Here is a 27,812-nt window from a genome sequence, read left to right on the forward strand (position 1 = left end):
TCTGCAGTCTGACAAAAATACCACAGTGTGAAAATGGGATCATGGGAGAGCGTTTTGTTATATTTATGCACGATGTTAACCTTCCAGCGTGGTTGGTTGTTTGTCTTGTTTGTCTCTATGTGGTCCTGTGATGGACTTGGGCCTTGTCCAGCATGTACCCCGCTTCTCGGCCAATGACAGCTGGGATAGGCCCTAGATCTCACCCCCCGAGTTGGATTAAACGCGTGGAGAAAATGGAGGATGGATGTTTACCTTCCATTTTTTGGCAAATTTCCATCCCTGCATTTTTGAAAAGAACTGATTATTATGGGACTCTAACTTCTCATCACATGTACACGAGTGATTATTACAATTTAGTTGTGAATTATCAATATTTATTTTAATTTTTTTTGTCTAATATGGCATAACCATTACATCCTGTTTTACCTCCTGAGCCGGTTTTAATTTGGTGTCAGCTGGTTTTTCTGCAGCCTCTTCTGAGACCGGAATGATGAATGTGCCTCAGATTCTCAGTGAAATGTCTATTAGATGGATTGTGATGAGCTCGCATTGATGCTGCCTCGACGGATGAATTGTGACAGCGCAGCCGGTGTCTGGTTTGAAAAGTTAGAACAGCTCTTTCTCTTTAGTGTGCAGTTGAACATCATCGGCTCTCTTATGCCGGAGTTGTAGCAGAGCAGGAGGTGCCTCGTGGGGAATGTAGTGAAAGCTGCTGCTGCTCATCTTTTAGAGCGATTAAAACAACATGATTGGAATTGGCCAGGAATCATCTGGATCATACTGTGGGTATCTTCATTAACCACATTAACTTTGCCTGAGTTTGGAATATCGTGTAATTTTGCCATTCGAGTTTTAACAACACGTAGCCACTGTTTCTGTTGGATAGGTTAAAATTAGCTAAAATTTTATTTTCCACTGAATAATAAACTAAAAAAAAACACTTTTTAATACTGCGATTTTCATCATTCGACACACCTGAGTAATCCAGCTACAGATGTTGTTAATGAGTAATGAGGCAAAGTATTTATACCCTCTTTATCGGTCTTTATGCCGTTGGCTCCTGTAACATTTCCTGGAGCGTCAGTCATCCCCACATGTGGTGTCCAATCTGTCACTGTTATAGCAGAGCAGAGGCCTGAATGAACTGGGTTTCCACTGCATTATCGTTTTGATATTCAGGTAGCAGGGAATAAGTTGAAGCTGTGCTGGGGCAGTAGAAACTGCAACTAACTGGGAGGAAAGTGTTGCATTTGTAGTTAGAGAAACTATGTTAAGGTGGAAACTAAGTGAATTGTTGAAACTGTGAGTTTAAAAGACGTTTGAGCTTTTACTGTTTTGTTATTGGATGGCTTTGCGTGTGTTTTTAAGGCAGCACAGGGAGGGATTTGCAGCCTTTGCGGCCTCTCTTGGCACCCGCATGTCCTCCTCAATGAGCCGGGCTGTTTGCTCGTTACGCTCGGCTCTCCAGCGGTACGTCTCTTTAATCTATGTCATGTGTAGGTGGCGCACACAAAGTCACCATAGCTGATGCAACCTGCTATCCTTTCCCTGTTTGTGGTTGGCTGAGGCATTGGGCTGGAACCCCGGAGCAGAGGGAAGTTAAGGTTATATTTTCGGTGACTGTCTTTTAAGTTTCGAATGCAGGGCTCACTCTGCTGAACTTCCAGTTGCTTCCCTTTCTTTTTTGTTGCATTTGCAAAGCCTCGGTTAGTATTATTCTTTCCCGACGGGTTGCAGGATTCCTCAGAGAGCTTTTAGTAAAATGCCATTGTGCTTGAGGACAGCACAGAGGACTGCACATGTGGAAGGAAGGAAAATTGCTCTCCTGCATGTGCACCCCCCCTTCCTGCTTTCTCCCTCTCCTCTGCGTCTTTTTGTCGTCTCTCTCCCTCCATCATTCTCTTTGTCCTGGGAATGTACCAACCGGAGAGGAATAGGAGGAGGAGAGAAGGGGGGGAGGGGTGAGCCAGCATGTCAGACGGGAGAGGAGGAAAAAACGGAGTGAATAGCATGTGGCAAAGGGACAGGGAGAGCAGACGGTGAGGTCAGCAGAGGAACAAAACTAAAAGAAAACTGCCTTTTTTTCATGTTTTTCTTCTGTTTGCACTCTCTTATTGTTTGGTGCTGCTGGTCAGATTGGGAGTTAAAGTTGTGTTGGGCGCCTGCAACAAGAGGAAAGAAGCCATCAAGAGAGAGAAGGCAAGAAAATGAGGATGGGGCAACACAATGGTGAGATGGGAGGCTAAAATGGAGATGAAAGCCGTCCCGTTGAGGGATCCACCAAACCAGCACCACTGCCTCTCATCTTCTTACACCAGCCGCTGGGAATATTGTTGCCCCCCCCGTGTTCTCTGATTCCCACTCTGGGAGAATCTGCGGCGTACCTGAAAAAGTGGAGAGCTGACATTAATGTTCCGCTGAGGAGGATTGTGGTTTGGAGCGGCAAAACAGGACCGAGTGTTCATCCTCTCACTTGGGAAACACGCGATCAGAACAAGAGCGGGGACAGGTGCTGCAGCGATAAGGAGGGGCAAGCTGAGCGTGAAGCTGTTCGGCGTGGGGGGGGGAGTGAAACTGTAGCGAGGAGTTTAAACTACACTTGACCTACTGTAAGTATGACAAGTCTTCTGTTTGGTTCTTTCTGTAGGAGGTCCTGCTGCTGCTGCTGCAGCTATAAAAGCAAAAGCATCCCTCTTGTCCCTGTGTGCCTGTAGGACTCCCTGAATAAGATATTGTTGCTTCAGTCTGCTCCGCAACCTTTAAAACAGTTCGGTTTGACGTCTCCCAGTGTCCGAGTTGCTGTCTTTGGAGATTTCCCACCTCTGATGGGCTTTTTTTTCCCCACTATTAGGGATTCATGAGCGTGCTTCTCCAACCATGTAAACAATGAAGAAAGCAGCCCATCCATTGATGTGTATTTTTTTTTTTTCAACTAGGACTATATATAGCTTGATTTATGCGCTGCCTTCATCTCATTCCCTTGGTACCATGGGCAGAATATTAACTCAAACTCGGTATATAATTAATGGTGAATATTTGGTGTTCCGTTGTGTTTTAGACAAACTGTTTACATTTGTTTATATTGTTAAGAAAATCCAGTTTGCCCAGAGCTGAAAATAGTGCAGATGCTTTTGCTAATGCTGGCGCTACAGCAGCACGGTTATAGCTCCACCATTTAACTTGACCACCGTCGTAGTCCCAACACAAATGCATGGGAGGAGGATCGAGTTGCTGACTCAAGCATGTTCAGGATGTGTTAGTTTAGAACTGCACAGATGTCTGCTTTAAGTTATTTTGATGGCGATTTTAAGTCGGAGATTCCTACGGTTGTAAAATCAGGATTTTATTAGAGCAGAGCGACCCACTCTTAATGAGCTTCTTTTCAGTCACCAATTCTGCTGAGCTTTATTGGGAATTGAGCTGTATTGTTTGGGTTGCAAAAGGATTGAACTTTGGAACACATGGACAGCACCTCGGCTGACTTGAGTCTAGTTTGTTCTCTTTTGAGAGCTTACTTTTTGTAAGATTTTGAGCGTACTCTGATGTTTTCATGCACTGTAAAAGTCTTGTTATGGTCGGACTGACAGAAATTGAATTTGTTTGTGTTGGAGCAGCTGGAGCGGCCCGCTAAGCTGAAAAATACTGTGCGATCTCTGTTTGTGGGTCATCGCGGGCGTGTGATTTGTTTGTAATTCTGCGGCAGTGAAGGTGAGTCTGCAGGTTCTAACTTTGGAACAACAGATCTGTTGTTACTCACCCACCTTCTGACTTTCAGTAAATGTCATCTTTCTTTTCTAAAGGCAGACAGGTGAAATATGGGAGGACGTGTGCATGTCTAAACCTTCTGTCATTCATACGACTCGGCACATTTTATAGGATAATACTCTAAATGTTGACATTTTACTGGGTTGATACAAAGAGAATACGATTGTACAAGTTGTAGTCTGGTGAGGTAATCATCTGGTCTGTTTATCAAACAGACAGGAGGGGAAACTCTGCCAGCTGTGTGGAGGGACTAAAACTTGGAAACTTGACTGTATATCTTTGTTGGTCCATCCTCTGTTGGATGTGGACATGTAACTTTATTAGGTGTCCGTTGTGTCTATGCAGGCTCTTTTAGTCCCGAATGTTGTGGGCTTTTTACTTCACATGTCAACAGATCAGGGAAGTTTGGAGGCGGCGTCCCAGGATCTTGGTTGCGTTTCTCCAGCTGTTCATAAACACCTTTTCAGTTTGCCAGCACATATTTTGTCCCGAGGCTGCTGCCACTGGGATGTGATGTGGCCGTGGTGGAGCGTGACCCTTCTGGTGGGTCGTGTGTGTCAAGGTACCATCTATTTGCTGTGTGATCACACGTGGGTTACAACTGCTCAAACTCAGCGACTTGAACCGCTTTTGCATTGGTTTGTGCATTTCCATCCAAGATGGATTGTAAAGATGCAGTCTCTCCCGACTTTTTCTTTGTTCTACTCTGAAACAGAAATGGTTGGTCTGTTTTTCCACAAGATGTCTAAGCTTTGTTGCAAGAGCTGTGATCCCAGTCAAGCAAAAACAGTTGTTCTTGTCTTCCTACTCGCAGTTTGTCATCACGCTGCTGTCCTGGTTTTTCCTGGACTAAAGGTCCAAACCCATAAACCCGTGCAGTGAAATAGGAGAAAGCTGCACTCTGCTTAAATGCCTGCTTCTAGTTAGATCTTTACTGCTTGCTATGGTTTCTCTGTAAATAGAAAGCCCTCGAGTTGTCCATGGACCACAAAACAGAGCTGATAGTAAACAACAGAAAGTTGAACTGGCTCATTCGCTGTCAAACAGTACTATTTTGTGTCTTAAGAGCGGAGACACGACCACAAAGAATATTGTTGTGTGGAGACTCTTTTTACTATATCTCTACCATAAGGAGTGGTCTATAAATCAGGCCTGGATACATGGGAACAGAATCACTTCCTTGTCTTCTGTCTTCCCTCATTTACATCACGCCATTGTCCAAATGATAGTAGTTTGAGGGAACTGTGGAACAAATAAAAGGCCGCGTTTGCTGTCGTGATGGCAGAATTATCGAATAGATGGGATAGGATAGAAGAAAAAAAGAGAGTAGACCAATATAAACAAGAATGAAGTGAAGATAAATGTCACTTTCAGATGTGGGGAAGGATCCACAATGAAGATGTTTACATGATAAAACAACAAAAAAATAACTAAATCTAAACATTGTCAGTCTGATAAAAACCAGACTTTTAAAATGCACAAAGGATAAGAATCTTTTTATCTGTGCTGCACAGTTCCATCTGCTTGAATAAAAGAGTTCAGTGTAAATTAATACAGCTGAAATCCCAAGAAAGCTGCTCTCAGTCACCCATTTTTCTTTTTCTTTTGTCAGGCGGCTAAATAAAGAGATTTGACTGAGAAACGGCACATTTGGGACAACTTGTGTGTCAACTCGAGGTCACTTGAGGCATTTCCAGGCTGCCACTGTTCTAATACAAATCCAGATTTTATAATGGCCACTTCATCTGACAATCCAGCTGCGCTTACATGTGCTATAATCTCCCATAGAGGAAGTTAGAAGCAGTAGAACATTGGAAAATATGACTTTTTCCTTGGAAAAGATGACTAGATGGCAGCAGGTGTTGCTTTAAAACTTGTTTCTAATGTTTTACAGTAACTCTGCGACTTTTGAAATGACAAAAAGCCGGACGCTCTCTCTCCTCTTCAGCACAGAGGACGCGTTTCAAGCTGCCCAAATATCTCATGTTGATTCATCAGACCACAGCAGGGTTTTCCTCTTTGCCACAGTCCAGGAGGCGGCACCATCTCTGGAGCTTGTTTTTCTGCTTTGCTTGGTAGAGTTTCAACTTGCTTTGTGTCATGTAGTGATTTCCTTCATGTAGCTGGAGCCATTATCAATGTAGTTCTGACTCTAGGGCCTGAATATATTCAATACTGGCTTTTAGGCTTGTCATTGAATCTGTGATGTCAGTGTCTCGTGTTTCCAGGTTAGATAGACGATGAAATATTTTCTTTAAGTTTCACACTGAGAAACCTTGAATTTGTGAACTCTTTACAGACATATGAGCCCCTTCCTACCTCTTTTACTTCTGAAAGCCTCTCTATGATGCCGTGGTACTCAGTTGTTCTCAGTTAGCCTCATTTGATGTTCTACCAGGTGCATGCAGACTTTACTCAGCCCTCCCAACCTTTATGGAAATGGGAGTGTGGCTTCAAACTTAATAACATACTTCTTCCTTATTTTAGATATTCTGCCAGCACTTGTGTGAAGCTGCAGCTGAGGAGTCAAGGCTGCGTCATTCAGTGAAAATAAATCTTTCTCTTGCCTTATGCACGCCTGCAGACTGGCTTCATGAAAAAATAAATGATGAACATAAGTTCAGTTTTGTGTCTGTTCAATTAGAAGTTTTCAAATGAAGGATGTGTCGGAGGTTCGTGAGGTTGAAAAAAGCTGAAGTCTGTCCCTTTTAATCACCACCATCTGATCTTTGTTTGTTGAGCTAAAGAAACACTAACGCTCCAACCTGTCTCTTCTCTTCTCTTTTCTTTTAGTTGACACTCGGAGATGAACAGTGTGAAGTGACACGGAACGGCTATGAGACTAAAGAGCTGGTGTACTTAGTTCATATTTACTGCCAGGTAAGGTGACGAACTCCCAGTGTTTATGGTGCCGTACTACACAAACACACGTATTTCCCTAATATCCCTCTAAAATATGCATAAAGATACATATGTCCACCTGTTCAGAGACTGTCTGAAACACCTGCCTCAAATCCAAGTTATGCTGGAAATGAGAAAAGCTTGACTCCTTCTCTTCTTCAGCTCTCACTGTGCACTTTAACCATGTTGTCGTTTATTTTAGGATGTGTTAAGATGTTTCCCAGCCATGCTTTGCAGCTGCCAATCCTCAAAGTACCTTTTCTGAAAGATATTTAGTTATTATAGTGCTGATTTCTCCATCAGTTGTGCGTTGCTTTATTAGTTTTATTAAAAAAAGGTCAAAATAGAAACAGTTGGCTTCATCATATGCAAAATTCCTTTCATATTTATTATTTATTATAACATATGCAGAGTTTTGTATGATTATTAATTAGTCCTCACATACATACCAGCTGCTCAGAGGCTTTGCTTCAGTCTCTTCCAGCAACATCTTTGATTTCCGTGCACGGATATCGTACCAGTCAGGTTATGTGGTCCCGCACTTTAGAATTCCAACTTTCTGCAGCCACTGGAAAACTGATAAATCTACTTGGGTAAGAAAAAATAACAGAGGCATGGCCTTGAGGTCTGCATTCAGAAAGTAGCACAAGGAGTCTCACTGGTTGAGTGCCACAAACCCAAAGAAGGAGGAGCGACCAGGAGCACCGTCTGAAAGTGGGGCAGGGAAGCATAAAGAGTTGCATGAGCCCACAGAGCCCTCCCAGTGGTGTCTCTCCCTGCCAATGCTTGAAAACAGCACTAGAATCAGTGGGCTAAGCGGCACACTGCAGTTCCAGTCGCACAAACCCTGGCCTCGGTTCAGACGGATCCGTCTTGAGCGAATCAAAGCAAAAGACTTTTTCCACCACTCGTTTTTCTCAGCCGGGTTTGAGGTTTTTTAGATTTTTTTTTTTTTTAATGGATCAAAAAAACCCAACAAATTCAAAGATTTGTTTTCCTGCACTAAAGTTACTAAAGTTTGTGGGTTCAGGGTCAAACTCTCGGTCTGCACTTGCACTGTTGGACTTTAACCACTGCGTTCTCCCTGGAAGGGCTGAGTGAGCCGTTAATGTTCTTTTATTTCCGAAGATATTCGCATTTTGGAATCATGATTTCAACGTTCCGGTGTTCGTCGTCGTGTCAGAGGCGTTAAAAAGAAGTGAGTCTGTGTGGGAGAAAAAACGGAAGATACAAAAGCAAAACATGGGCGGTGCAGAAAGTAACCATGTTGGGTTTCTGCTTTTAAACCAACATGGTTAACATATAAAAGCTAAAGGAGGCACATTCTAAAAACTGTTAAACACAATTTTCTGAGGTCTCCCTGAGATGTTTGACACAGACTTTGACCCGCGACCCGGCGTCTCTCAGCACTATTTTACCACCTCTCTGCTAACGGTCTCTGTGGGAGGCGTGGAGAGTGAACAAGTGCTCAACCCCGCCCCCATCCCCGCTGTTCTGGTGAGGTCAGCAGCTACTAAGCCCCTCCCAGTATAACGGTGTATTTACTATGTTACCTGTCCTCAAAACATGGACATCTGGCATGAAATTCAGTACGATAAATGCAAACACAATGAAGCTTATAGTTGAACCAGCCAGAGATGTGCACAGCGTAAGCCGTAGTTATGCATGTGTGCCATTTATTACTAAGTAATAAACTGTCCTGTACAGCGGTTGCTGCAGATTGTCTGAATAACAGAACATAACCGAAAAAAGAAATGCCGTGGTTGTGTTTTTGGGGAGTTTTTTCACTTGTTGGTGACTTCAGACACCCTGATGTATGCTCCCAAGAAAAGGGATTTTTTTTTTCCCTTCAAAGAAAAGAAAGCGTAAATGTATATCAAACATTTAAATAAATCATAACACTGTCCATTTTGAACCTTTGAAAAAAAGTCTTCGGAGCTTTACAGCACATTTAGTTTGACTGTATTCTGCTGAATTTATTGTACATTCACACAAAACTTCAAACATCAATGTTGAATTTAAAAGTGTGCTTTGGAAACACTTAATATAAAGAATCGTAGACTGAGGGATTCCTGGACTATATCAGCTTCTCTTCAAAAGGCTTTTGTTATGTGATCGTGGTGAATGTCACTGCCAGTTAATTTGATTTGTTTTGAATCAGTTACTGTTTTTTGCTTTTCTTAAAACGATCAGACCTGTGTTCTCTGTGCATTTCCTGGCTGATTGCTTTTGTGTGTATCTGTTGCCGTTCTGAAGGGTCGGAGTTGGATCGTGAAGCGCAGCTATGAGGATTTCCGTGTCCTGGACAAGCACTTGCATCTCTGCATCTACGACCGACGCTTCTCACAGCTGCCTGAGCTGCCTCGCTTGGACAGTCTGACCGATCAGTCGGAGGCAAGAATTAAAGATTTGTCCATTTATCTACCCGAATAAGTCATGTGCTGTTGTGGAAAAAGTGGAGCATTTCACCTCCAGGGGAGGCTGTGACTGAAATGTCCTGCTTAATGGTTAGTTTAATACTAAACCAGGCAAAAAGGATGGAATCACCACTCTACCTTGGAAAAAGATAAGTGGATAAATCACAGTATAACTCAACAATTTAATTTAACAGCTGAACTTTCAGACTTTGTGAATAATACCTAAAAAAAAGTTAAATTAATTTCTATTGCTCTAGTTCTTGACAAATGTTTCTTTGTTGAATCAAGGAAAAGTTAATGGCATTACCTTAAAGTTCCATTTATACAACAAATAATGAATAATTTTCCTGAGTCTGCAGTTGTAAGACAGTGTTTTCGGAGCTAAATGACCCCTTTTTGACCAAATCGGTGCCAGTGCTGGTTCAGAGCTGCTCCTAGAGCCAGTTCTAAGTTGGTTCTAGTTAATAACCGAATTGATTTTCCACCGCCAGAGAGCCACAACTGATTCATGTCATTACATCACATTAAACATCTCTTCCAGCACATGTTTGACCCTTCCTCAAGGGTACTCTGATTTTCTTTAGAGGTCCACAGCGCACGAGGACACATTGTCCTCACAAAAGCAAGAAAAGAGCGCAGTATGTGTCTCATTATCCCTGCAAACGGATGTCTTAGTATCGACAGTCGAGCTTTTAAACGCTGATTTGGTGTTTGTGAATGCTCTCTGCAAGACTGACTGTTTCCAAAAGCTAATGGACGCCAATACAAATGGGATTCATATACAAATTGTGTCAAATGGGATCTACGAAGGGCAGTTAACTTTATTGAAACACTGCGGCTCCATAAGTCTCCATATGCTGCTCCATAAGTCACATTGGGCAGCGGCCACTGATGCGAGCGACTTGAATTAAGCAAATTAAACGCAGCACTGACTCTTGATTTATTTATTTATTTTTTAAACATGGTGGTTAGAATATTTTCGTTGTTCAGGATGGTTAACTCTGCCCTTCGCCTTCTTCTTAAACAGTTCTTTTCTCTGGCCCAGCAAAGGTTTGGTGTGTGTGCAGCACTGTTTTTTTTTTTATGCTGCAGCCAGAGCTTTGGTGGTTGAAACAGAAAGAACTAATGTTAAGTTAGACTCTGGCTCCGAACCAGTACTGAAAGCACTTTGGTGGAACCCCCACCACCAATACCACCAATAAGCTTTTTCAGCTGGCTGATTGACAGGAAACATGGTCCCGAAAAGTGAGCTGTCAGTGGAAACAACGGCAAAGATTGTAAAACTCCTTCCAGAATGTAATTCAGCTTGGAGTGTGGCAAAAGATGTTGGTGGTTCCCAGTCAGCCCCGTCTAAAATATGGAGCAGGTCAATAAAGGAAGGATGGAGAACTCAAAGCAACGTGACTGAAAACAGAACACCAAACAGTTTTTATCTCAGTCCAACTGAAAATTTATGGCGGAAATTAAATAAAGACACGGTCGATGAAAAGTCTCCATCCTATACAAGACAGTTGGAACCTGACTCATGAAGAATATTGTTTTAATTAGCAAAGTCCATCCCTCAAACAGCCACACGAGGTTCAACAAAGTGATTTTTGATGTTAGATTAAATACTTTGGTGTCTTATCGGTGGGGAAATAGTTGTTCAGTAATATCAGAATAAAGTGTGGAGTGCTGCAGAGACTTTGACATAAATAATTGTTATAAGTAAATGACCACTGTAAGAATTAGTCATTGAATGTTTTTCAGTTGTATTTAAGTGGTTTAAAGTGAAGAGTGTGTCTCTGAGTCTATGTGGTACTTGAAATTAGCGACTCTTTCAACTGGTTCGCCATTGATCCTCGGTGGGGATGCCGCTACTTTTCTGCTTCATCGAATGCTTATTCGACAGGATAAACAACTGAATGAACCTCCTCCAAGCGTGGTTATTCCGCTGTAATGACAAACTGTTCTGTTCTCTTCCCTCCCAGTCAGTTTCCCAGATGTTGTTGGCTTATCTCTCGCGACTCTCAGCTATTGCTGACAACAAGATTAACTGTGGGCCTGCCCTCACATGGATGGAGGTAACGCTGCACTCTGCTCAGAGAGCATAGACATGGTTTCAATAGGTCTGAGAGATAGTTGCTAAGAGCTAGTTGTTTTTCTCTTACTCATATTTGCTCATATTAAGTGATCACTAAGGAAATGTCACGTGTAAATGCTGCTGCACATTGGAAATATGCATAAAAAAGTTTGAATGTGGCCCTCTCAGCCATCCTTTTTTTTTTTTAATTAACTTTAGTATACTGACATATATGGGAAGTTGCTGAATTAATTTTCCTTTGATCAGCAATCCTGCAGATGTTCCTCTGTATTTGCTCACACATGCAGTTTGTGTATTGCAGGTTGACAATAAGGGGAATCACCTGCTGGTTCACGAAGAGTCGTCCATCAACGTGCCAGCTATTGCCGCTGCCCACGTCATTAAGCGCTACATTGCACAGGCTTCTGACGAGCTGTCGTTCGAGGTGACAACAAAAGGCGTTTTTTTCTTCAGTGATTACGCTGCACGAACACATTCAACATATGACACGCATACGGAGCTGAAGTCATCTCTGTTCCACCATTTTCGGTGACTCAGTACAACCTCTCCTTCAGATTTTTGTTTCATCTGTCCCTCTGGAAAAAGAACGAAATGTGCTCTTGCCATTTACTTTCAATGTTTATTCATTGCAGCAGCACATGATTGATCCTCTTCTAAAAACAATTTCAGCTGGATTGTGAAACGACCCGTGTCCCGATCTATTTTTCAGTTCTCTGACTAAAGAATTCCACATGTCTGTCCCCAAAGCGGAAAAGGCAACTCTTTCCAATTGAACTGTCGAAGGGGTATCTTTACATGTTGCCATTGAACCCACACTTTTGCAAAAACAACCTAAGAACAGCCACCTTGGCAAACACTTCCTATTCCTCTTTGTCAAAATATGCAGAGAGATTTCTGGGCAGATTCTTCTTCGTGTGTTTTTGCTTACAGCATGAAGATTTTGTAACTTTGAACATACAGAAAGTGATTAATGTGAAAAAGAACTGCTGGAGCAATAAATATTATAACAAGCAAACATGGCAACCGAATGTGTTCTCTGGCCAGTCCTTTGACCTCTGTAACGGCTTCAGATTAAGCAGCCGCTGGTATCTTTTGTCTACAACTTTAACCTGTAGCAACTTTAATGTCTCTGCTTGTTTGTTTCTCCTGGCAGGTCGGTGATATTGTGTCTGTGATTGATATGCCCCCTAAAGAAGACACCACGTGGTGGAGGGGCAAGCACGGCTTTCAGGTATTCACAAATAACTCTGAAGCCCCGGGAAAAGGACAGAATATTGCTTTTCAAAGCAGATTTCAAATGAAATGGCAGAAAAACAAAGCGAGCTACAAATCCTCCTTTATATGAAGCTTTTGAACAGATTACTGGATGCACCCGTCTCCCCAGTAATGCTGATTCATATTCCTCCACGGTTTGCAGACTGAAACTGATGTTGCACTGGATTTGAGTTACAATCCACATTTTGGTGCTGAAACACAGTAATCTAACGTTTGGAATGGATCACACAGAATCTAATAACCCCATTTCCAAAAAGAACATAGAAAACATATTAAATGTTGAAAGTGAGACGTTTTTACGGTTTCGTGAAAAATATCGGCTCATCTGGAATTTGATGGCAGCTATTTGATGGGACTCGGGCAACAAAAGGCTGGAAAAGTAAGTGCTACTAAAACGAAACAGCTGGGAAGAGCATGTTGCAACTAAATGAGTTTACTGGCAACAGATCAGTAACGGATTGGCTATAAAAAGAGAACCTTAGAGAGGCAGAGTCTCTGAAATTGTTCCTCAACCTGAATATTCCATCATCTATAGTACATGATATCAATCTGAAAAGGTCTCTATGTGCAAGGGACATGACTAAAAATCAATTTTCTGCCTTGGAAATTGCTGCATGGGCTCAGGAACACTTCCAGAAATCATCAGCGTAACATCCACGGATGCAGGTTCAAGTTCTATCATGCAAAGAAGAAGCCATGTGTGAACATGAACATGAACATGAGAAGGCCTTGCATATTTCAGCAAAACAATGCCAAACCGCACATCTGTTGGAATGCATCTATTCACACAACATGACCTCATAGTAGAAGAGTCCAGGTGCTGGACTTACCTGCCTGCAGTCCAGACCTTTCAGCAACTGAAACACAGCGAGAATCCTACACCAGACAAGAATGGGACAACATTCCTCTCCCAGCAGAGATGCAGCAGCTGGTCTCCTCACTTCCCAGATGTTTTCAGACTGTTGTTAAAAGAAGAGGGGATGCCACATAGAGGGAAACATCAATATACTCCATAAAATAGTTGAATATATCACTTTTAACATTTGATATGTTTTCTGTGCTACATTGTGTGGTTTATGAGATTTGTAAATCATTACATTGACTTTTGATCGACAAGTTAAACAACTCAAATACAACATTCATATTACAGAGGGATCAGTCTGGAATGTGCCCTTCGAAGTCTTTGACCACGGCATTTCCTGCTCGGATAATGTTACGTTGGCTTTTTGCCTGGCAGACCTGCATTACTTGCCAGATTCCTCAGCATTATCTCCCAGAGTGCTCTGCTTTGACTGGCTCCATTCAAGTGAACGATGGTTTGGGGCTTTCACAGACGGTTGAAGTTGGTCCGAACAAACCTGTCAAACCTGTCCACAGGCACAGGTTTGACGCTTTGTGCCCAAAAATCAATCCGCAGATTTAGCTGTACGGCACCTTGAAGCCACACTGTGCAGGCGCCCCCTGAAAGTAATTTCATTGTATTCAGCCTTCATTCTGTGTGAGAACTACCTGAGAAATACCTGAAGTTGATTTGAAGTTTGAGCTCTGGAAGGGAGACACATTGTCCAAAGATTCCTCTTGACACACGACATATAAATACACTTGTTTTGATTGTAAGCTCACTTTTATTGATTTAATTTCAGGCTAATGCTCCTAATGAGGTGAGCATCAGGTCAGTCCAGAAGCTGACACCACAGTTATCTTTATAAGTCAATCAGAATATAGTTTTGTGTGAATTTTAGCCACAAGTTCAATTAAAAACACTGTGTACATAACAAAAACCGTAAAGTTACCCAGGCCCTGGGTTTATTGAGGCATTAAATGATAAGGAATAGCAGCTATATTCCTAAAATTCAGCCAACGTATGATACACTCAAAATCGCTGCAAAAAGATTACGGCTCCTATATATTTTTATTGCAACGTGTTGTTTTTTTTCCTATTTTTAAATTAAACATGACAAAAATCTTATTTTAAGCCTGGGTTTTTGCTTTGATCTTCACCCAGCAACCTCTCACCGATCCCTTCAGTTAAATTTCAGATGAACAGTCGGCAGGTGCACTCAGTCGGTTTCCCCGCTGGATTACGGAGCTTCTTTTGATCATAGAAACACAAGCAAAGCCCAATTACTACTTTTGAATGTCTCGAGATGTTGCTTTCTAAATTTACACCAAAGACCGACTACAACTGTGATATGAATGTTGTGGGGAACAAACTCATGCAGTGAGTTCTGAGAGCAAAAAAACTAAGATACTGTTTGCATTCAGGTACAAACACGCCTCTTAACCACAATTACCCAGATCAAAGAGGCAGAATGAATTTGAGTTATTCGAAGGAAGATAAAGATGTCCGATTGAAATGAGTTGTAAAGCACACACCGATGACCGTAGCGTTCTGTCTCGGTCCTCGTCTCTTCAGGACTCTACTTGCTGCCCCCCTCACCCCTCGTCTCTTCACATGCTCTTCTCTCTCCAGGTTGGCTTCTTTCCCAGCGAGTGTGTGGAGCTCATAAATGATAAAGTGCCACAGTCCATGACCAACTCGGTGCCAAAACCAGGTACTGCTTCTTCACTCAGTCCATACACAGGCGACATGTTAGCGGGGGGGAGTTACTACTGATGGTGGTTAATGTCTTCTGCATACAGCTGTGTTTTCAGGGAGAGGGAAGCTCTGTGATGAATTTATGGCTTGGAATATGTGTCTGTGTGAGGTGTGAGGCAGTCTAACGGGCCTGTGCTGCAGCGTAATCTAGTTATTTGATACTAGAAAAGGGGAAATACAGTTGAAGGATAGATATGGCTTCATTAGAAATATGTTTCATCCTGCAGATGGAAATAGATATCCAGAGCCCTGTTATAGAGGTCTTTCCCTCTCTTATATGTGACCATATTTAACATATATAAAGATGACTCGGTTTATGTGCATGTTGCTGTGAAAGGAAACCCATAATTCTGACACGTCATCCCCTTAGATAACCCACTAATCGTGTTATATTGACTGAACTCTATGGAAATCTACAGCAAATAACTGAGTGTGACTGTTGAACAAAAAACCCGCTCAAAACCAAAGAGAACACTTTGGAGTCTTTAGAAAATACTCTGCAGACTTGAGTTGAACACGCTCTTTGCCCTCACTCGATGCAGCTGCCATCAAAAAGAAACGGTGCCTCACGTCGCAAGCGAGCTTGTTTGAATGTTTTTCCCGTGTCACATCTTTCAAATCCATGCCTATGACTCAGAGTCACAGCCATCCTGCTGGCTTCAGGGCGGGTGAGTGTAACCCAAAGCTGCCAAACCATGGTGAAACCTCAGAGGCTCCGCGGCCCGGATGAAATGATGAAGGAACATAAAAGAAAGACAGAAAATCGATGCCCCAATCCCACCAAATGCACAATTAAAGGGGAGGAGGATGTCGGGGGGGGTTTCATGCGCTCGTGTTATCTGATTTGCCAAAACAAATATCTGAGCTAAAATGAATATTAGTGAGTTAACTGTTGCAGTGCACCCACAGCACACTCCTCAGTCCAAGGTGTGACTTCACCTGCCTGGCCACCCCCTGCTTTTATTGCTTGTTGATGTTTTGTTTTGTTTTTTTTTTGTTGCATGCGTCCTTGTTTGTCAGTAACGCATTTTTCTTTACAAAGTAATAATTGATAATTGATATGTTCTGATTTAAAAAAAAAATATATATATATATAAATAACCACATGGAGTTCTGTTTTAAAGCTGCATTTTTGTCGGGCTTTGCATTGTTCGCTCTCCACCGCCTTGGTACTTCATTAATAATGATGTCTCACTGCACTGTGATGTTTAGAAATTTTAGCATGTGTTTTGATTTGACTGTGACTCCTCTGCCTCAGCCTCCCCCTGCTCTGGCCTGCAGCCTGCTTCTTGGAGTCTCTTCCCCCCCTGTGCGTGTTGGTATACACACTTCACCTGCCTGTCTGCTTTCTGCACACTCATTCAACCCCCCACCCCCCCCACACACACACAACTGTAGAATAATTACTTTATGTGTAGATGACTTTTGTATTCTGTGATTTGAGTGGCAGATGTTTACATTTATTATCTTTTAACAAAGAAAATGGGTTTAAACACCCTGAAGAGAAAGAATGCAACTTTAAAGTTACAGTTCTGTCATGTTGGATTAATGGAAAGTTTCTTTCTTTTGAGAATACAATACTTTATGTCTAAGTATTTGCCTTCTTTAAGTACCTTTTACTCCAAGTCCAAAAGTACACCTCTGCTTTGTTCTCTAACTTGAAGTGCTTCTCTCCCTCTGATTCTCTCATGCCTCCACCATCCATCCATCCATCCATCCAAATGTCTGTTGGTCCATCTGTCCGTGGGAATGCATGCAGACTTGGAGATGGAGAGTGTAATGCAGGACAATGCATGGGTGGCCGACCCGCTAAACCACTACAGCCTAAGTTCAGGTAGACAAAAAAAACCCTCGGTGCGTTGTACTACAACCTCCTAACAGAAAAAACCCTAATTCCTCACCCCTGAGTGATGTGTTTGCACTGTGTGACTCTAATGCGAGCAGTATTTTAAGCTGGGTTGGAGCTTCTCTGCGGAGAAAATGGCGGGCACTTTCTGGTGTTGGATTGGACCTTTCACGACCTTGCAGGCTTTCAGCACACTTGCTCCATCACATCCTCTCTCTGATGGGAAGCGAAGGGCCCGTGTCTACACAGTGCTCCTCTCTGGGAACGCCTCCTGCCTGCATTTCATTTAAAAAAAAGAAAAAAACAGCCCTGACGCAGAGCTTTTTCGTGTTGTTTTTCCATCAACTGTATCTCAACAACACATTTTCACCTTTACTGCTGTAAACCAGCTTTACTCCTTTACTTTGTACCACCTCAGCTATTTCTCAGTCGATTTGTTTAACATTGCTTTTCCACCATGAACACCAAACGGAGGACTCTTCCTCGTTGGTGTGTGGCTCAGTTTGTTGAAGAAAGCGGCTCATTGGATATCAGGGAGCTTCCTGGCTTGTTTTTGGTTAACAAGGAGAAGTTTTGTGTGGAACTTTCAGAGGGTTGGCAGTGCCGAGACCTGATGTTCAGGCAGACATTTAATCCCACGGAAGCATCTGTTGTTACCTGAAGGAGAGGCGAAGCGCTTCACATTATTAATATTGCTATTTTTTTTTTCCTTTCTTCTTTCATTCTCTTAAAAAAGAGCGAAAAAAAAAAAAGACACAAGGCGGCTGCACGTGCTCTCTCCTCTTGGGGAGCAATAAAGAAAAAGCATCGACTCTCATTAACAAACACGATGTCGACACAAGAGGCCTAATAGGCCTTCAGCCACATTTGGTGGCTCGGTGTGGAAGTGTGCAAAACTCAGGTTTCCCCAAAGCATTTTGTCATAAAATCATTCTTGTTTTTGTCTTTTCCAGCGTAAGATTTTTCTCACCACATGCGTGTGTGACGGCCACGTTTTCGCTTTGTCTGATTGAATGTTCCTGAGTGTTTTGCTTGCCATCTGTCTGCAAAAAAAACCAGAACGCTGCCTTTGAAAGAGAACAATGTTACCCCTCCGGTCTTGTGTTCTTTTTTTCTGTCGTGGCCCCTCAAGGTGTATGCAAATGACTTGAGGGGGTGAGCCAGGTTACTACAGCATTACTCCGAGCTGCCGATTGTACGCTGTGTGTGGACTGAAGGCCAGCTGTGTGTGTGTGTGTGTTTGGTTGAAGTTGAAAGGCCGCTGCAGGAGTTCTGTGGTGCTAGGTCTCGACTGGCCTTGATTTATTTAATCCTTTTACAATGAAGGGGCCTGTAAACCCATCCATAGAGCGTTAAGCTTTGTCCTGCAAGAGTTAGAATCTCTGTCTCCTTCTCCATGGTGACTGAAAGAGCACATTCCTACAGGGAGCCACACAGCACTGGAAAATATCCTCGCTCTGCTCACCACTAACCTTTGCAGGATGGAAATTGTTAACGTGCAGCACTGCTCCAGTTAAAATCAAGACCATTAAAGCTAAACTATTAATTCTGCAGTCATTGTGCAGTAGAAAATGGGATTGGAGTCCGCTGTTGAAATAAACCGTTTTCGCTCGAAACAAGTTGAAAATAGAGTTGTGAACTTTTGATAAGTAGTGACAGTCGGATCTCTTTCCTCCCCAGACAGCCCGGTAGACTTGACCCAGATGCAGAGCCCACTCTCCTCTGCTCCCCTCTTCATCATGTCCGGGGACCAGTGATTTGGGCAGCTGTTAGCGTACGTGAGCCAAGGCAGCTGCTTATTTGAGGCAGAGAGGAAGGGAAATTCAGAGAGAATGTGTGAGACAGAGTACGATTTGTCCTCCTGTTCCCAAGGATCTCAGATCATTTCCTGATGCTGTGAAACTATGCAAGATGCCTTGTGTAGCGTGCCGCTCCGGTGCTTCAGGAAGTGACTGTTGCTGTCATTTCATCTCTGCGCTGCGGAGGCTGCTTTTGATTACTTACTAACAACTCCGGCCTTGTCGTAAACTGACTGTTAAACTGTGACTTATATACCGTAACTATCTGTATACCATTACACTGTATCTACACTCAGCCGACTCGGTGCCACATTACAGACTCTCACACTTCCTCTTCAGGGGCAAAACATGCAGGCATTTAACCAGCTGGTAGGAAATCATATTTACTGCCATGTTAATTATTTAGAGTCAATTGCGTTCCGCTCCTGTTCTGCAAGACACAATTCTTCCTTCTTTCCACTTCCCAGGAGTCAAATAGTTTATTGGTATCTATGCAAAATACCTGCTGCCTGTACTTGATCCAACACACAGCTCTTATAATGTTATATGGCAGAAGATACCATATCAAACTTTTACTACTTCCAGCTTACAGTTCAGCACGCAGCAACTACATATATGGTCACAATTTAGTGATGAGCTGACTTTCTAAAGAATCCTGTAATATTTCATATTTCATGAGCTCATCACACGAATTAAAACAAGCGGTAGTGGAGTGCAAGTGTATAGTCGCATGAATGTGTGTGTATAGAAATTGCTTAAGAACTTTTAAATGATGTTTTATTACAGTACTAAATGTTCTGTAGAGACTGACTGAAGTCTTGTGATTCTGGATCAGCAACAAATTAGTTTGACTTTGACACAGCGTGTCTCCTTACGGACCAATCTGCCTAATGAGTTGATAAGATAAAGCTTTCTGGGGCCCAGCAGGTCCTTCCAAAGGGAGAACTTACTTAAAGTAAAAGCTCGAGTCTCTGCATGTTGTTGACGCCAGACTTGGCCAGCGAGTTTGTCTTCCTCAGCGACACCAGACTAGTTGGAACTGTGTTTGTGTTTGTTTGTCTGGGAGCTTGTTGGAGGGAGTCCTCGCTGCAGCCACTGGGAGATAATGCAGGGGAGAGGGAAAAATAATGAACAGGAAGGGATTTTTCACACTCCTTCCACTCGTATGGAAACTAAATCAGCATAAACTGTCAAGATCGGCTCATCAAGACTCAAAGATTTGTCCTAATTTTTATTTGAGATTTGATCAGACTCGTTTTTTTTACAATTCTGTAAAAGAAGCTTGTGTTAGTATCAAAGAGAATAAAAGTTGGGATGCAACTTGTTGGGAGAGCTTGTACAGGATCCAATGGTGCCTTCAAATGTTGTCGGAAATATTGAAACCTAGTAGAATTGCAAGTCATAAAGTGCAGACAGGGGTGGTGAGAAATTTAAAGGAAGAGATTACGGATGCTTTGTGAATTACTGATGACAAGTAATGAATATGGAGGTTCTTACAGGTTCCGGAAGTCCTTGAAAATGCTTGAATGTGGTGTTTTCAAGCTGTGGATAAAGTGCTTGAAACGTCAGATTTTTAAAAAAAAAATTATGTGATGTCATAAGAGTAAACGTGCCGTTTGGGTTTAGGTGATCACGCTAATGAGGTGCTGGGACAACTTGAAAAAAGTCACTTTGAAAGTGCTTGAAGTTGACTTTGGGAAAGGTGAAAGAACCCTGGAAAATGTGGGCGTGTGTATAAACTGACATAATTCAAGCTGAATCGTCTTTTTAGAGTGCAGCTGAGCTCGCTTAATCTTCTGTCATTTCAAGCTTTCTAATGCTGCTCGTTGTTAATGGGGGAGCTTCAAGGTGACAATCAATTATAAACGGTGTTCGTTACTGGGTTGGTTTAAATGTTGTCGTCTAGATCCACACTTGCTTCGTCGTTTCTTATCATAGTGTGTTTTAGCTGCTCTCTCGGCTCTCCCACACCGCGAGAACTAAGTGTAGTTGTCATATTTCCGGGTGCACGTGAAGGCAGCAGAAGCGAATGCCGTTTTGCCGACACGAGCTGACTGGACTCAGACGGCTGCACGCGTTGCTTCGTCCGGTCTGTCTGACTTTTCAACTTTTATCATCTTTTTTTTTAAAGATCCGCGTCGCCCTCTGAAGAGGTTCTGTTGTTGTTTCGAGCAGGTGTAAAGTCGGTGGAAGAAAGTGACGTGAAGTTGTTCTTTGGACCTTTTGAGCTCCCATCTGAAAGTCTGAGGGCAAGCCCAGCTTTATGGAGCCAAGGTAACGTTTCGGTTGTGCGGAGTCCAGGCTTTTATCCTGCGTCTCCCTATGGATTTCTATTTTATTCACATCTTGCGCTGTTTTATGATGAGATTAGGATGCTTGATGGTGGATTCGTGACCGCATTTCTTTTGTTTTTCTTTTTTTCCCCTTCACTTTCTCTGTTTACACATCATTTAATATGTTCATTATATTCACATTTGATAGCTTTCTTAAAGCAAAAGAAAAGGCTATCGTTTCTATGATTTTCATCTGGTGGAAATTCTATTTGAATATGTTAAAGCAGGAGATGAAGATAAGTGAAAGCCAGCTTTGTTCCCCTCACTGAAATTTGAGTATAGATGCACCCAGCTCCTTATAAAGGGCACTTGTGGAATCCATTGTGGTATAAACAGTCATCTATAATTTGGTCCTTGTTTAAGTATGGAAGTCTCCAGCTTATCAAGTAGTTTTATGGGCTTTTTAGGATACCTTATAATTTCCCTTTTATGTTTATTTGGAAAGTGAATGTGTTTTACAATCAAGCCATTTATAATATGCATGAAAAGGCAGCTTGAAAAACAAATGTGTGAAAGATGATCCCCTTTCTCTCTCTCTGTCAACAAAAACTCTGATAATGGAAGAGCTGTTGTATTAGATTACATTTGATGTCAAAGGTGTTCCTTTTAAACAAGCTTTGTTATACATCATGCGCTTTGCAAAAGTCTCGATTCACCCCTCATTTCTTTATATTTTTCTTCCAAGCAGCCAGACTTGTTTTGTAAGCTTTTAAAGTAGTCTGGAGCAACAGTTCTCCAGGCTTTCTGAAGCTCTTTCTTTGGACATCGGCTGCTTTTTCACTCATTTTCAGTCCAGTTCTTGCACCCGACCATATTCAGAGCAATGTGTGTTTTTTTTTGCTTAGTCACTACTCAACACTGACCTACAAAATCTTAAAAAGGCAACAAAGGTAAAGAACCAGTGCTGTGTCTACACATAACAGACATTTGAGATTGTATCTTTAGGCACTTTGTTACTAGCAGCCTGTCACAAAGACACAGCAGTTGTTCCCATTACTTTAATTACATCAACTAAAAATCTGACACACATGGAATTGTTTGTGCACATCAACAAGGTGATTCAGCTGTTAGCTGAAAACTTTGCAGTGTGTCCTTAAAATATTTGAGGAAAATAGACGAGTGGAGAACAAAAGAAGAAGAGTCAGGCCTAAAAAACTATCTACAGCAAATGAACGTTATCTGAGAGTGATGTCCTTAAGAAAGAGGAAAGAATCCAGCAAAGACCTGAGAGATGCATCTGGACCTTCAGCTGATCCATCTACTGTTGGCCCAAGCCTCATCAGAAATGGTCTCCATGGAAGGATGGCTGTCAAAAAGCCATTCTTAAGGAAGGGAAACAGGGAGAAAAGGCTGAGCTATGCCAAATGACACAAGAAGTGGACTGAAAATCAGTGGCAACTGGTCTTATGGAGGGATGAATCCTTCAAGAAGCCTGGAGAACTATTCCTGAAGATAGACCTCTGTTTTTTGCCTTTTATAAACTGCATTTCCATTCATATTTGTACATGTTTGAACAAACTGCTGCACCTACTTATATGAGGAAACGAGGGCTGGTTCGAGACTTTGGCACCGTGCTGTGTGGTTATTTGGCACGAAGCACAAGGATTTGAGTCCAGAAAGGGAGATGAAACAAAAAGACATTTAGCTGCCGTTGCACACTTGGGCTCTTTTGTCCAAACAGAGGTCGCTGTCAGTCATGACTGCGTCTTAATGGACAGACGCTCTGTTGTTTACACTCTGAACACACCATGCAGAAACACCAACAGGAGCCGTCTCAGCAGATGTAAACAGTGTCCCACTGTTATGCTCTGTTAGTTGAAGTAATGCAAACACAGTTTCTGCGGTCGTCGTCTCTTTTTTTTTTTTGGAACCGATAACTTTATAGTTAATATTCTTGGACAATTCACAGACAGCTGATGATGGGGGCTGAAATGTCTGAAGGTGGTTTGAATTTCCCTCTCAGCAGCCTCCAGATGTGTGTGGTGTCTGTTGGGCCTCCATGATGTGCTGGCTGAAGGGGGGAAAAAAGACTGCGATGAGAGCATTTTTGCAATTTCAGGGAGCCGCAGCCACGCCTACCAGTGCTTTTGCATTCAGGAGAGCGTTGATACTCACAGCTGTTGAATCAAATACTGTAGTCTAGAGTCTGCACAATGCCTCTGTGGTATTGCTGCTCTAGTTTAGGAAGCCGTGACACAGTTTTGCAGCTGTAAAGCTGGAATTTTCCTTCAGTCTGTGGACTGTAAAAAGCTCCTGGCTAATTGAAAGGAATGAGGCAGTGGGTTGGAAAGAGCATGATGCTCACCAGTACGTCTGTAATTGTTCCTGCTGTAATGCTTGGTCTCCTCTCCGCTCACCTCTTCATGGTCATATCCTCCTCTCAGCCTCTCATGGGGAAAAACCTCATCGGAGACGGTCGGCGGAGGGCTTGAACTGAAGCCTGTTAATCTTCCTCAGGCGCTATACCCATCCTTCTGCTCTTAGTTTCCTGTTCTGGGTCTTATCTGCTGAAAATGCCAAAAAAAAAAAGACAGGCGTGGGATGCTGGCTCTCATTTCTCTTACTGTAAACACTTGAGCCCCCACCTCTTTCTGCAGCATCACACGTCAAAACAAATTTCATGCTGCTTGCAAACAGAAACCATTCTGTCCTAATGTTGATATTAAAGATATATTATTTGTTCAGGTCTTGATTCAGGCTATAAAAACTGTAAAAACTATTAAACCACTCTGATGCTCTACCTTTTTGATTTAAAAAAAAACACACTTATATAAAGTTGGACCACCTTAAGCATTTTTTCAGTGAGCTAATGGAACCATTTGTGTCCACAGTTGCATTGCATCTTGTATTATTGGGAAAGTTGGACCACTGTGGGAAGTTTCCTCCTGCACATCCCAAAGATTCTCATCAGGGTGAAGGTCTGGACTCAGTGGTGTACAATCCCTGTGTGAAAATGAAATCTCTTTCTCTCTGAACGACTTTTTTCACAATTTCAACCAGTTCCTGACCTGATTTTTAGAAGTTTCGTCATCTTCTTGAGCCTTTTTGGGGGAAAACTTGAAAAAGCCAGACTCTCTCTCTCACATCCAGAGACAATGTCGCTGGGTTTTAAGTCACAGACAGATTTTGCAAAGAGAGGATCTTGCAGGATCACTGTTTGCGAGACCACAGCTAGAATTCTCTGAGATTATTTCCCATCATGCACCTGGTGGAAATTCTTACCAACCGATAAGCAGCTTTTCGCAGGTCGCGGTCCAAAGGAGATGAAAATACCATAGAGACGTTCATGCAGTTGCTCGTCCTTTTTTGTTCAGTCCAACTGTACCGTAGGTTTATCGCCTCGTTGCCATGGTCACTCTCTGCCACAGCTTCCTGTTTGGAAGAGACAGCAGTGCACGTGTGGGTTGAAAGCGCAGAAAGCGTTGCTGAACGACACAATGAGTCATAGTTGACATTTTTCCACGACCTCAGGATGTGTCTTCCAACATGGTTGTTTACTGAATGAGAAGCTCCTCGCTGCATCAGTTCGGATGAACCAACTTGTCGTGATATCAACCCCTGCAGCACATTTCCAATATTTTTTTTTTTCCCTGTTTTCTCAGCTAAAACCAGGCGGTAACTCATTTTTTGGCCGGGTCGTGAGGTCATGCAGCTGTAAAGTGCTGTAAAATATTGCGTAACACCCTTCTGTATCTGCTGTTTATCTTCCTCCTTTGTCATCATTGCAAATAATCATATCCTGTTTGTCTTATGAGGGCCGCTTTGCCACTCTCAGCCATGTTAATGTATTTTAGATGTGGAGTCATGGAAGACTTTGAACTTTCAATTTGTAATGTTTAACTTAACACATTTCAACCCTCAGTGTGAGTCAAACTCGGCAGAAAAGTGAGAATATCTCAGCACCTGCTTGTAATCCAGAACCGCTGGAATGTGATGTTAACTGCCACATGCTGTAAATGTCATCATTAATGTCACATAAAGTTGCTTAGCCTCCATTAGTCCCTTTAAGCCTTTCGCCCAGCTGGTGTCCGTGGCAGCCTCAGGGCTGAGTGTTCCCGGCCTTCGGGCTGTCATCCTCTGAGACAGTAAGCAGACAGGAGTCTCAGTACATCCTCTGAGGCATGTTTAGTCACTGAACTCCTCTTCCTCGTCGTCTTCCAGTCAGTCTGCGACGTGTCAGTAAAAGCCACAGTTGCACAGTCAGCTCCCACCTCCTCCTCCCTCCCTTCATGATACTGAAGGCCCTTTTTTTGATGCCTCAACAGTAAGTAAACAAAGCTGCCTCAGCGGTTTTGTGTGCGGCTACAGCAGCGCTAAAAGAATTTCTTCCTGAGGGGAGAACTGAAGCTCCGCTTTTCCTGCAGATGGAATGACGGCTCGTGTTTGCGGACGCTGGCCCAGAGGCCGGCTGAGGATTTGGAGATGATTGTGCTGCTTTGTGGCTCACGGTAGACTGGGGATGGCAAACTTAGTGTCAGATGTGAGTTATCTTACAAGATGGAGGGAGGTAATTACACAATGACTAGCTGAACTTATTTATTTTAGGAAAACAGAAACTAACAGAATAGATTTCAGAAGCATTTTGATAAACTGCCATTAATTAGATATTAGTTTATTAGACGTTTAACATTATTTTGGGCATTCTTTTTGGGCCTTATCCCACTCAAACCTTCGCTACTAACTTCTTACTTAGTTTATCTTGGTTGCATTGGTTGACATGCCATTCAGAAGGCCTCTGTATGTTTTACTAGTCGCTGGAAAAGAGGGTCTCACACAGAGAGATTATTGCATTATCTTCTAAACGCGCAGTTTGTTATTTTGCTTTCTTTTACTTGGCTTGTCTTGTTTTTACAGTAAACGGTGGCCTGCTTTCAGTTCTATTGTAGTTGAGGTGAATCCTGGCAGGAGACCGAAGGGGAAAGCTGCATCTCTTCTAATACGATGTTCCCTTTTGATCTAATTTCGTCTTTGGATCGCAGCCTGCTCATTTGTTCTGGTCAGAAGCTTCGAGCAGGTATAATAAATGTGATGTCAGGTCTGCCACAGAGAGAAGTGGAAGGGCTGAGATCGTGACTGTGTTTAAAATCAGTCAGAGGAATGTGCCCTGGAGTGAGGAGGAGTTTTTTTTTTTTTTTTTTTTAAATGATGCGACAGAGCAGTTTTTCCACTCAAGCAGGAGATGTTGGTGGAAAAATCTCAAGAAGGAAGAACACAGCTTTTATTACAGTCCTCACAAGTGTTCTTTTATTTGTACTGAAGGGCTGATGGCCTCAGTCAGTGTGATGTGATCAAAGAGAATTAAAAAGAGTTAAACCTGACACAGGAATGTCTTCACTGAAGCAGAGACAAGAAAACAGACGCAGAGATCAGATGGCAAATAGTTCCGTGCTCTGTGATGACCTACGTTTAAAACAGAAAAGAGTAGATTATGAGACTTAAAGGAGTTCGGCTCAAATAGATCCTGGCAAGTTATTTATTTTGCACAGCTGAGTCGCGTAAACTCACCCCTGAGTGCAAAAACGCACTCACTCTGCCGCTGTTATGTCACCCGTGGCTTACTGTGTGCGATTTTCGGGGCAGATTATTGAACAAATGTCCGAGGTGAAAGCCAGCTTCATTGTTCGCTCCTTCGGAAATATGCAGATCGTTTGATTCACTCTCCGCGTCCCTCCAGAGCAGAGGCTGAAGTTTAAGGAGCTTACAACCTTTCCCAGTCGTGATATCTGATTAACACGGGCTGGGTTTTTTCTCTTTTTAGGAAGGCCCGTTCGCCTTTTTGTTTTGAAGGGAGCGGACCATGCTGGTGTTTCGATGTGGAAGATTCCTTTGCCAGTTGCCAGGGAGGTGGTATTTAAGATCGAAGCCACTGCTTCAAGGAAGCTACGCATGCATAAAGGAAGCGTTTGCATTAGAATGAAACTGAAGTGCACAATGGCACAGCTTTTGAGCCACTTATCTGGGGTGTTTTTTCCTTTTTCTGGTGCATGGACTGAGCTTTTGTGAATTGTGAGTCAGTGTCAAGCCTGCTGTTACTGTGCAGCAATAAACCGTTTCTGAAAAGTATCTAAGATGTGTCCCTCCCTCCTTTTCCGACTCCTCAGTGTCTAAGAAGCACGGAAAACTGATCACCTTCTTGCGCTCCTTCATGAAGTCCAGGCCCACCAAGCAGAAGCTGAAGCAGAGGGGCATCCTCCGGGAGAGGGTGTTTGGCTGCGATCTGGGAGAACACCTCCTCAACTCAGGACATGATGGTGAGTTACGCTTCCGAGCTTAAAGTGGCGGCAGCTAACGTGTCTGTGTTGTGTTCTAGTTACCCTCCTGGTGCCTTTTCTGTCTGACTGGGTCTGGATTTGGTAACAAGTGAGCGTCACTCAGCATCATGATAGTCAGTGACGAGCAGCTGCAACACCAACTGTATGGTTGTACAAGTTGGCAATGACTCTGCTGCTCCTGCAGAGCGATTTAAAGCCTCACAAGTACAGCCCTGACTTTTAAACAAGCTAAGAAAGAATTGTGATCTTTTTCACCTGTTTCCATCCACCGCTGCTGAGCTTTACACAACCACAGTGTGATTGGCACGCCGGCATTCATTATTCATTATTCATAAAGATTATATTGTACCGGACTTCATGCACCGTGAAATCTCGTGCAAGCCATAAATATCACATGGGCGCACTGTGGCTCTTTTGTCACTTTCATCATTACTGAACAAAGGTTAGTTGTAAAGTGACCAATAAATGATATCCTTCCCTCTGGAAGGAGAGGCGGGACACTAAGGTGCAACAAGGCAGCCT

General features: G+C 42.8%; 2 protein-coding genes across 6 annotated transcripts in view; both read left to right on the plus strand.

Annotated features, from left to right (window-relative positions):
- Positions 1–10,457, plus strand: part of LOC140280270 (rho GTPase-activating protein 32-like) — a 46,339-nt gene extending 35,882 nt beyond the window's left edge. Inside the window, exons 6-8 of the mRNA XM_072375575.1 lie at positions 6,559–6,645; positions 8,923–9,060; positions 10,377–10,457. Coding sequence (XP_072231676.1) covers positions 6,559–6,645; positions 8,923–9,060; positions 10,377–10,457 — 306 coding nt within the window. The remainder of the gene's footprint in view (positions 1–6,558; positions 6,646–8,922; positions 9,061–10,376) is intronic.
- Positions 10,458–11,053: 596 nt separating this feature from the next.
- Positions 11,054–27,812, plus strand: part of arhgap32b (Rho GTPase activating protein 32b) — a 30,057-nt gene continuing 13,298 nt past the window's right edge. Inside the window, exons 1-7 of one of the 5 annotated variants that reach the window (XM_072374238.1) lie at positions 11,054–11,146; positions 11,468–11,590; positions 12,320–12,397; positions 14,915–14,996; positions 16,299–16,349; positions 16,800–16,874; positions 27,120–27,269. In XM_072374238.1, the coding sequence (XP_072230339.1) occupies positions 11,066–11,146; positions 11,468–11,590; positions 12,320–12,397; positions 14,915–14,996; positions 16,299–16,349; positions 16,800–16,874; positions 27,120–27,269 (640 nt within the window). In that variant the 5' untranslated portion in view covers positions 11,054–11,065. The remainder of the gene's footprint in view (positions 11,147–11,467; positions 11,591–12,319; positions 12,398–14,914; positions 14,997–16,298; positions 16,350–16,799; positions 16,875–27,119; positions 27,270–27,812) is intronic. The other 4 variants (XM_072374235.1, XM_072374236.1, XM_072374239.1 and 1 more) reach the window with 4 other exon arrangements.

The sequence above is a fragment of the Leuresthes tenuis genome, unplaced genomic scaffold (genome assembly GCF_036924035.1).
Source record: "Leuresthes tenuis unplaced genomic scaffold, fLeuTen1.0.hap1 SCAF_21, whole genome shotgun sequence".
NCBI lineage: Eukaryota > Metazoa > Chordata > Actinopteri > Atheriniformes > Atherinopsidae > Leuresthes > Leuresthes tenuis.